A 10000-nucleotide genomic window follows, 5' to 3' on the forward strand; every position below is an offset into this window, starting at 1 on the left:
CTTACCCAATACCGCTGTAATGGTTAATATTTCAAGTTCCGTATTGGTCACTCAGTCAACGACGATTACTCAGGAATCTTCAAAGGTCCACACCACTGACACCGAGACAAGAGTTTCAACTGGCGATAAGGCTGTTAACACTCTCAAAGTGGAACAGACTGGTTCATCTGCAACACAGACTGGTAATGGGTCTTTAGGCGTCGCTGGAGCATTATTTGTGTGGTTTTTGTTCCTGCAAGGTATGCAACCCACCCACACTTTTGCACCCCACGGTTAGACGACCATTTCCTACTCAAAAAAGACTGAGTTATCAGTTAAAACGCCTGCTTGACAATCCACCGCCCATCAAAGTATTGTCGAATTCAAGCCGTTTGTGTGATTTGTAATCAAATGTAGGGAATACAGTCTCAAGCATCGTGTGAACGAGAATTGTTCTTCCCTCTATTGTGATTGACAACCAGTTCAAGCTATAGAAGTTCATGATACTTCGATCTCAGTAAAACTCGATCTCTTCTTGAAGCGTTTCAGGATGCTATTTGTGTTTCCATAAATTAAGTCGCTGCAATACCTAAACTTGTTGATTAGTTTGATTTCAGTGATGTTTTAATACCCCGAAAATATTTACTATCAACTACTTTTTGATTATGGAAAATTGTGCGTAATCAATAGCCTCACTCCAAAGTGTCAGAGACCAAGAATTGCATATAATAGAATAACGAGTAAACCGACTCGTATATAAGTTATAGGCACAATTATATTTGTCTATATGCTATACAAAGCCTTGTTGAACTCAAACACGTTCGTCCAATCTTATTTTTCTTTCGTAGCTAATAATTACCAAATTTTCAAATTAACGCTTGCATTCTGTAAGGCAAATCCACAACCGACAAATCAATTTTCTGATCTACTATGCATTGCCTCGCAGATCACTCATCAGATTACGTCATGGTATTTTTCACCGCAGCTGCATGTGCTCTGGTCCTGGCCGTTATTTCCGGTGTTTGCGTGCTTTACTGTCACCGCGAGAGCAAACAACATCTCCACGTGGCAGACGATCCAAAACTCAGCGCTTATGAAATCAATGACTCAAAAGCGTCAGAGCAGGTTGATCAAATTTTACTTGGCCCCGTGAAGACTTCACCTCCAGATTACATGTTACACGGATATGACTGGAATAGTAGTGAGGATCAAAGCTCTCAAAAGAATTCTCAGAATGGATCCGAAGTATTGAAGTTCAATGCCCCTGCCGTAGGAACCAAAGGCATGAATGGACAAAGCCGGTTAGTTAACCCTCGCATGTTACGGAAGAAGTATTTTAAATGCTGTCAATAACCAAATAGTGCATGCGATGATACTTGAGGTAAGCGGGTGAATTACAGGTAGATTGTTTCATTTTAAACTTGTTCGGCTTAATGAGAGTTTTTGTTAATTTGCATTGTGAAGACCAACTGAGGCCATTTGTGCCACTGAACAATCGTTATTTGTGGGTAAACTGAGGGATACATCCTTAAGTCAATTATCCGTCTATCCATCGTCGGTCCATCCATAGGATCTGACAATTTCATTTGTTTAAAAGTTTTATTGTTGTTGTTTATTCAGTTATCAGTTTGGCAGGTCCGCCTGTCAGTACTTCAGCCCGTAGAAGTACGTAAAACAATGACGGTAGTCAATCGTTACAATCCGACCTCTTCTCTTTAGAAAATCACTAGGGTCTAAAACGGTAAGTCTTTCAGTCAGTCAGTCCATCGGTTTGTAAGTGAATGAACGAAAGAGTGAATAAATGAACGAATGAATGAATGAATAAGTGAAATGAGTGAGTGAGTGAGTGAGTGAGTGAGTTTGTGAGTGAGTGAGTGAGTGAGTGAGTGAGTGAGTGAGTGAGTGAGTAAAACAGTAAACAGTAAATCTTTATTGCGCCTTACTCTCCAAAGGGAGGTATCAGTCTCGTTACAATAAAGGTGATGATATCTACTTGAATAACTAATTAACTAAAAAGATCATACAATTACTTGTAATACAATTGGTATAAAATTATTATTTTAATTATTTTGCATTTAGGAAGTCTTTTCTCTTCTGAAACATTAAATATGTGTATTTACCTATTATCTTTGAAGTGCTTTCGTTTTCTAGGGTAAGTAAATACCTAATTTTATCCTCATCATTAAGGCTTTTGAAAACAACATCGTGTGTTGAAAGGAGAGAATGGAGCTCATTTCTAATGTTATCGTACCCTGGGCAATACATCAAGAAGTGCCGCTCATCTTCTATATAGCCTCTATTGCAGACTAAACACGTTCTTCCATCTACTGGGATTGGTGCACCTCTATTTTCGTATTTCCCAGTCTGTATTCGCAAGCTATGAACCCCCAGACGCAATTTTGTCATACTTATTCTATGTGCTGGGTTTCTGATAGTTTTGAGATAGTCTTCCAATTGGTAGTCGAATTTGACTTCTTTGTGTGTAAATTTCTCTCTAGAGCCTTCGGAAGTGTTGTTGCGAGCCTTCAGCCAATTTCGAATGTAGTCCTTTTTAAGCTGATTCTTTATGGAGGAACGAGCATTCTTAATGTGTAGTTGGCTTGATGTATTGCCTATAGAGTGCATTCGTATAGTTTCGTCATTATTTAATACATCAAAAAATTGGCTGTGACTTTTTGCGTGATGAAAGGCTTCCTTTAATAGAGGATTGACTGTTTTATGCTGTAATCTAAGCGAGTAACTAAATATTGAAGCTTTTATGTCTATACTTAAAGGGTACCGTCCAAGTTCTGCCCTACAGGCAATGTTCTCTGTGTACCATGGGGTATTTAGTGTTTGTTTACAGAACTTGATATGGACTTGTTCGATAGTGCTTTTGTCAAAATGGGTCTTATATGATAATAGCTCCGGTCCCCATATTTCGCATCCATATAGTAGTATAGGTTTGACAAGGGCATCAAAAAGCTTATTCTTAATTGTAATTGTGGTCGTATCCGAATTGGAGAACAATCGTTTCACTGTCGCAAGAACTTTATAAGCTTTTTTGCTAAGGATGTCTCTTGCGTAGGTATAGCGACCAGATGAGGTCATTTCTATTCCCAAATATGTTTGTTTGTCGACGATAGGTAATGCTTCTGAACCATATTGGAAAATTTCCTTGTTTTTGGTTTGACCGTTCCCACTAAAGATGATGATATTTGATTTGTTGGTATTCACCTTCAGCTTCCATTCCTCTGCGTGCTTTTTAATGACGTTAATCGATTTCTGTAGTCCTTCTGGAGAGGGACTTAAAACTAACAAATCATCAGCATACATGAGGCAATTTAGAGAATGGCTTCCAATCATTACTCCTGGACAATGGTTGTCCCTAAAGTATTGCGGTAAGTCATTCATAAATAATGAAAATAAAACTGGACTTAAGCCATCACCTTGCCTTATTCCTTTGTTGCATGAGAACATTTCTGTGATAGAGCTTTCATCAGTTTTGACGCAACTTTTAATCGACGAATACATGGATTTAATGACTTTAAAGAATTTGCCTTTAACTCCATATTGGTAGATTTTATAGATCAGCCCGGACTGCCACACGCTATCAAACGCTTTTTCATAATCGATGAAGCCAACATAAAGTTTCTTATGTTGTTTTGTATACTTATTAATGAGTTGCTGTAGGATGAATAAACTATCTGTTGTTCGGGAATTTGGGCGAAATCCAAACTGTTCTGGATTGAGGATGTTATGTTGTTCGATAAACTTGTTCAGCCTGGATTGTAAGATTGATGTAAATAGTTTTCCTAAACAGCTCGTCAATGTGATTCCTCTATAATTTGCTGGAGACCGCTTATCACCCTTTCTTTTATATATCGGTTTTATAACACCTATGTTCCAATGGGTTGGGAATGTTCCACTGTCTAGTATATCATTGAACAGTTTTTCTAATGAAGGCATTAGATAATAGCGTCCGTGTTTAATCATTTCGTTAAGGATAGAATCCATACCCGAAGCTTTCTTCAACTTGAGTTTTGATATTTGTTCATGGATTTCGTTGGTCGTAATAGGCTGCCCTAAAATGTCGTTATTCGGTGAATTTTCGTTTTCCCAGTCCATATCTTCATTTGAAAAGTCCAAAGTGGTGTGCGGTTCCTGGCTATCATATAATAATTTCTGATAATGACATATCCAATCTTCTGACGAAACAGAGGTTTCCTCTTCGACAGCATCGCTTTTTCTAAGTTGATTAATATACCTCCAGAAATCTTGACTGTGTTTTGGGTGTAAAGCATTAATTTCATTTACTATTTGGTTTTTGTATCTTTTATGCATCATTTTGACATGCTTTTTGTATTTCTTTTTAAGAACAAAATAATCTTGTCGTAGTGATTGGTGAGAACTGGGGTTAATTTTCTTTACTAATTGTTGCAGTTGTTTCTTTAACTGTCTGCAGGTGTGATCGTACCATGGTTTCTTTTCTTTGGTAGTTTTAGAGGTTTTCCGCGATGTTGCTAGGCATGATTTGGCCACCGAATTGATAATTTGGTTAAATTGCGAGATTTCATCGTCTACTGATGCGTGGTGTTCTGAGTTGAAGGAATCAAATAATCTTTGAACATTAGGATTGGATAATGCACTGAGAAATTTGTCTTTTGAATCTGCCTTCCAAAGAAACTTTTTAAAGTTCTTTTGAGTAGGTGCCGCTTTGCATAGTGGTTGTCTAGGTGCATTGTCTTTTACCATGTGAGAGCGGGAGGGAGTTAATTTTAGACTGATAGGACAATGATCTGAGTAGGTTGTCAAGGCTTGAACTTGAAATCCTAATATCGTCTTTATAAGGTCTTCACTTGCTAGTGCGTAATCGACTGTGCTTGCCCCATTAGTTTGATAGCAAGTGTATTTTCCATCGAGATCACCTGTTAACCTGCCATTCAAAATTCGCAATCTATTTCCTATGCATAATCGTAATATTTCTCTTCCTACTTTGTTGATTGTGTAGTCCGCGTTGTTTCGCTTTGGGCAATCCGTGTCTCGATTGTAGGTATTATGAATTGTTAAAAAGTCATCTGCATCGTTTTCAATGAAATCGTTTAATGTCCCCGTTCTCGCATTGAAGTCACCAAGTAAAAGAACTTGGCCTTGGGTAGAGTACTTATGAATTTCTTTTTCTAAGATACTGATAACGTCTTCTCCTGCCTTTCGTTGTGATTGTAGTGGGGGTAGATAAACTGCAGCCAGGAAAATGTCTGCCTGGAGTCCAAGCAATTGCTTATGTAATCGGCACCAAATTATGTTGGGGGAATCACTGTGTATACGAGAAACAAAATTTTGATGATAGTCTCGAATTAATACCGATACCCCTGCTTGGCCTCGTCTGCTTACGGTGTTTTTAACGGTTGAGTACACTGTGTACCCTTGAAAAGCTAATGTATCGTCTTTTGCCCATGTTTCTTGGAGACAGATAATATCAAATTTGGATAGCTTAGATTTAATTGATTTAATGTTCAATTTGGTATTCGAGACGGTTTGTTTCGTCGGTTTAAGCCTAGTTTTTAGGCCTTGAATATTCCAAGAAATTATATTAAAAACGTTATTTTGATTATTCATCTTGAAGAAATAATAGTAATGATTAGATAAATTAAAGTACGTTAAAAAATAAACGATAACTGTTGGACTACGTAAAAAATTAATAGAATAATATCAGTCGAATAAATACGACTAGATTGATTTGCATAAGCTGGTGAAAGTAAGTGACTATTAAAGTAAAGCTTACTGTTGATTTCCGCTTTTATGTTCATCGACCGTTTTGAAGTGTAGCCAGAAGTAAATTCAGCAATTGCTGTGACGGGTCCCTTGATAGGTTCCTAGTTCCATTTGGTCGAGTGTTGAAATGTTTTCCTCTTGGATTATGTGACTGTTGCTTAGATCGTGGCGAAGTGGAAGAGTGTCCATTTTTTCTTGCCCATTGTATTAGTGCGCCAGCCAAAACAGCAAGACCTCGCTTGTTATAATGCTTTCCGTCACGTGTAAAAAGGCTTGCCTCCGTCGCTTTAACATCTATAAATTCCACATCCAGCAGTTTCATTTCCTCGTTTAATTGAGCGATCCTGTCGTTCTTGGTATCTCCATTGTTGTTGAATTGTGGTGGGATTTTGCAGAAGGCAGTTTTGGCATTTGGGAACTTGGAGCGTGATTCTGTGACTAGGATATTCAATTTATCTCTCAGGCTCTCAGTAGTAGATTCTGTGTGGATATGGTTGGTGCCCAGGTGAAAAATGACACGCTTGACAGCTTCGTCTGGTGTGGGATCACTTTGTAGATAATTGATAGCTGAATCAAACGTTGCGCCGCTAAGTGATCCAATGCCCATGGTCAATCTACGGCTTTCAAGGCCGCGCGTGTTAGAATCACCAAAAATAATGGTGTCTCCGACGGGTTTTATTTTCTTGAAGGCTTTTTGTTCTTGAGTAACTTGTTTCCGTTGATCTTGGGAGCTGGCTGGGGGTCTGTCGTTTTCAGGCGAAAGGACAATGGATTCTCGAGATAATGATTTCCGGTGTGCGACAGCTTCACCATTAAAAATGCTCTCTTGGATAGAATTCAATTCTTTCTCAATATCATCCACTCTTTTTTGAATTAACACGTTTTCTTCCATCACAGATGTGTTCCTTTGCTGTATCGTTTCATCATGATCATTGGCTTGTTCTGCTTTCTCTTCTGCTGTTCGAACGCGGGCAAATAGTTGTGTCATCTCTTGAGTTGTCTTCGCTTTGTACGCTGCGAAATTCTTGAAGTGGTTCTGAAGTTCTGTTTCGATGGACTCACGCAATGAGCGCTCTTTGATAATTAATTCATAACATCGTTGAGTTTCAGTTTTGGACTGTTGCAATTCAGCTGTTGTCGATTTAATTGTAGCTTGAAGATCTTGCAGAGTGCGTGTCGTGCTGTGAAGCGTTTCTTTAAGCGTGACATTTTCTTCAATTACTTTTGCTATTGAAGATTTTACAGACTGGATTTCTTTGTGATCAAATCCACCAGGAGTGCTTGGTAAGCTTCTTCTCCTAGAGTTCTGGGGTGATAAGCACTGACTGGATGATTGAGTGGTTATGAAACTATCGGTCTCAGTGAGTGAGTGAGTGAGTGAGTGAGTGAGTGAGTGAGTGAGTGAGTGAGTGAGTCTGTGAGTAAACAGTAAACAGCAAACAGTAAATCTTTATTGCGCCTTACTCTCCAAATGGAGGTATCGGTCTCGTTACAATAAAGGTGATGATATCTACTAGAATAACTAATTAACTAAAAAGATCATACAATTACTTGTAATACAATTGGTATAAAATTATTATTTTAATTATTTTGCATTTAGGAAGTCTTTTCTCTTCTGAAACATTAAATATGTGTCTTTACCTACTATCTTTGAAGTGCTTTCGTTTTCTAGGGTAAGTAAATACCGTATTTTATCCTCATCATTAAGGCTTTTGAAAACAACATCGTGTGTTGAAAAGAGAGAATGGAGCTCATTTCTAATGTTATCGTACCCTGGGCAATACATCAAGAAGTACCGCTCGTCTTCTATATAGCCTCTATTGCAGACTAGACACGTTCTTCCATCTACTGGAATTGGTGCACCTCTATTTTCGTATTTCCCAGTCTGTATTCGCAAGCTATGAACCCCCAGACGCAATTTTGTCATACTTATTAGATGTGCTGGGTTTCTGATAGTTTTGAGATAGTCTTCCAATTGGTAGTCGAATTTGACTTCTTTGTGTGTAAATTTCTCTCTAGAGCCTTCGGAAGCGTTGTTGCGAGCCTTCAGCCAATTTCGAATGTAGTCCTTTTTAAGCTGTGAGTGAGTGAGTGAGTGAGTGAGTGAGTGAGTGAGTCTGTGAGTGAATCTGTCAGTGAGTCAGTGAGTCTGTGAGTCAGTCAATAAGCCAGTTTGCTGTTATAAAAGCTAAAAATCGGCTTCGAATGCATTCATACGACTTCATAATACTATCGATACTCTGACATGTCGTTAATTTTTTCTTACTCACTTCTTTTCTTTCATTTTATTTATTTTTGTCGCGTTATTTATGTTTTGCATTTTTATTTTCTCCAGTTACTGCTAAAGAGAGAACTCGCGAGGTAAATTTCATCCACTCAATAAAGACAATAAAACATACGGGTAGGCCTTCACACTCATCACTTATCGAATCGTACTCGTTTGTCACCAATACATGTAACTCTCGTTTTACAATTATTTACCGCGCGCGATGGAGATGAATAGTGGTGAATAGTTACCGAGCAGCGATGCAGCAAGGAAAATATCCCCAACTTTTACAGACTCTTATAGGTGAATAATTATAATTGATTAAATATAAACCACAAAAACTGAGTAACGAACTAGCCAATAATATACTGAAAAGATGAAGACTACTGGAAGCCAATTTGATTCTCTTTAGCTGCTCTCGGGTGAATAGTAATTTCGAAACCTCGAGATAACCGATCAGAATGCGCACTATTCATTATTCACTGGTCAGATATGTTGCTGCTATTTACTGTTCATATTCGATCAGATACTAGAGAGAATTATTGTCTCATATTCAAGCTCTGCTTCTGAGTATTCCAAACTCGACCAGAAATAGTCAGAAGTTGGGCGAGATTGGGTTTTTTTCTATCCTGGTCGCTAATTTAAATGCTAATGAGGTTTGATTAAATTACATTTGAAATTGACTACCGTTCAGTTGATCATTACGCACAAACCAAATATCCCTGAATTCATTGTACCAATTCAGATAGTCGAGCTGTTCGTTGGGTATGGGATGTAATTGTCTTTTGAGACTAAATACGGCTGACAGCAAAGTTTATAGGTCAATGAGAAAAATATTACTAATTTCCTCGAGCTCAGTAATCAGATAATAGCTCAACCAGATATCTCACGTGAAACCAACGTGTAATTGCCCAAGCCCCAGTTGATCAAAGACCGGGTATCTTTATCCGGTTGATAAATCCGACAGTCTCAATGTGTGCAAAGTTTTCAACATTTTCAAAGTTAACCATGAATATGCATGCATGTTTTAAGCACATCCAAGAAGCCCTCCCATGGCCCGGTTTTGGGGAACATGAGAACATGGCTAATTTGAACTGGGGAGCAGGGAAACGAAAACACAATATCTTAGGAATCGAGGGAACATAAACCATTTAGGGAACAAAACCTGAAAACAAGTTTGGAGGTAATTTCGGGAACAAGGGAACACAAGCAAATTTTCAAAGGAAACAAGGGAACAAGGACTTCCCCATGGGAGGGCCTCATCCAAGTACAGGCGTGTACGAAACCTTGGCCAACATTAGCGTGGAGTATACTATCGAGAAAAGGATAGTGACCTATCCCCTGGATAGCGTTACACGGCCTTTCAAAACATGGGACCAGATCTTTTTAGAACTGACAAAAATTGTACGAGTCTACCTTATTTTCCCTCAGAATGGCATTGGATGTTCCTCAGTCTGGTCGTTGTTCCAATGGTCACATCGTGAGAGTTGAAAGACCAGATGGATCCACCGTCTTTTTGAAGTCTTCGTTTCCAAATAGCGAAGAAACCTTGAGGAGCAAGAAAGGGAGATACGTCAATGTGGAAGATTATCGGAAAGCAAGGAATAGAGATGCTGCTAAAAAATCTGAAGAGTCCTTTTTTTACTATCCTAATTAGTATAAATGTTAATTGGAAGGTGTAACGGTTTTTGAGTTAATAGTGAAAGAGTTTAAGTTCCCTAGTTGTTTGGTCCACATCATGTTCATTACTGATTTGCTAAAAATTCGAATCGCCCAATCTGTCCAATCAATCAGAAGTAATGACGTATCGTTGGCTACAGGTCCTTTATTAGAGCAACGATTGGATCATTTCGATGTCTTTATGGTTGGGCACAAGAATTACACTACGTTTGCTAAATCGCTAATACAAGTTAATTAAAAACCGTTCACGTAAAGATTCAAGAACATTTGAATAGTTATGATAGTGTAAGTTAATCAATACCACAAAGTAGACTCTCCAAG

The 10000-nt window shown here is 38.4% G+C and overlaps 1 protein-coding gene across 10 annotated transcripts in view; it reads left to right on the forward strand.

Moving 5' to 3' along the window:
• Window positions 1-10000, forward strand: part of LOC138052317 (uncharacterized) — a 31797-nt gene that overhangs the window by 20067 nt on the left and 1730 nt on the right. For 7 of the 10 annotated variants that reach the window (XM_068898725.1, XM_068898728.1, XM_068898729.1 and 4 more), the window contains 3 exons: window positions 1-239; window positions 926-1280; window positions 9431-10000. The exon at window positions 1-239 is cut by the window's left edge and continues 127 nt beyond it; the exon at window positions 9431-10000 is cut by the window's right edge and continues 1730 nt beyond it. In XM_068898725.1, coding sequence (XP_068754826.1) covers window positions 1-239; window positions 926-1280; window positions 9431-9656 — 820 coding nt within the window. In that variant the 3' untranslated portion in view covers window positions 9657-10000. Of the gene's footprint in view, window positions 240-925; window positions 1281-8068; window positions 8135-9430 lie in introns of all 10 variants that reach the window. The other 3 variants (XR_011133044.1, XM_068898732.1, XM_068898733.1) reach the window with 3 other exon arrangements.

Source organism: Montipora capricornis, chromosome 6, assembly GCF_036669925.1.
Source record: "Montipora capricornis isolate CH-2021 chromosome 6, ASM3666992v2, whole genome shotgun sequence".
NCBI lineage: Eukaryota > Metazoa > Cnidaria > Anthozoa > Scleractinia > Acroporidae > Montipora > Montipora capricornis.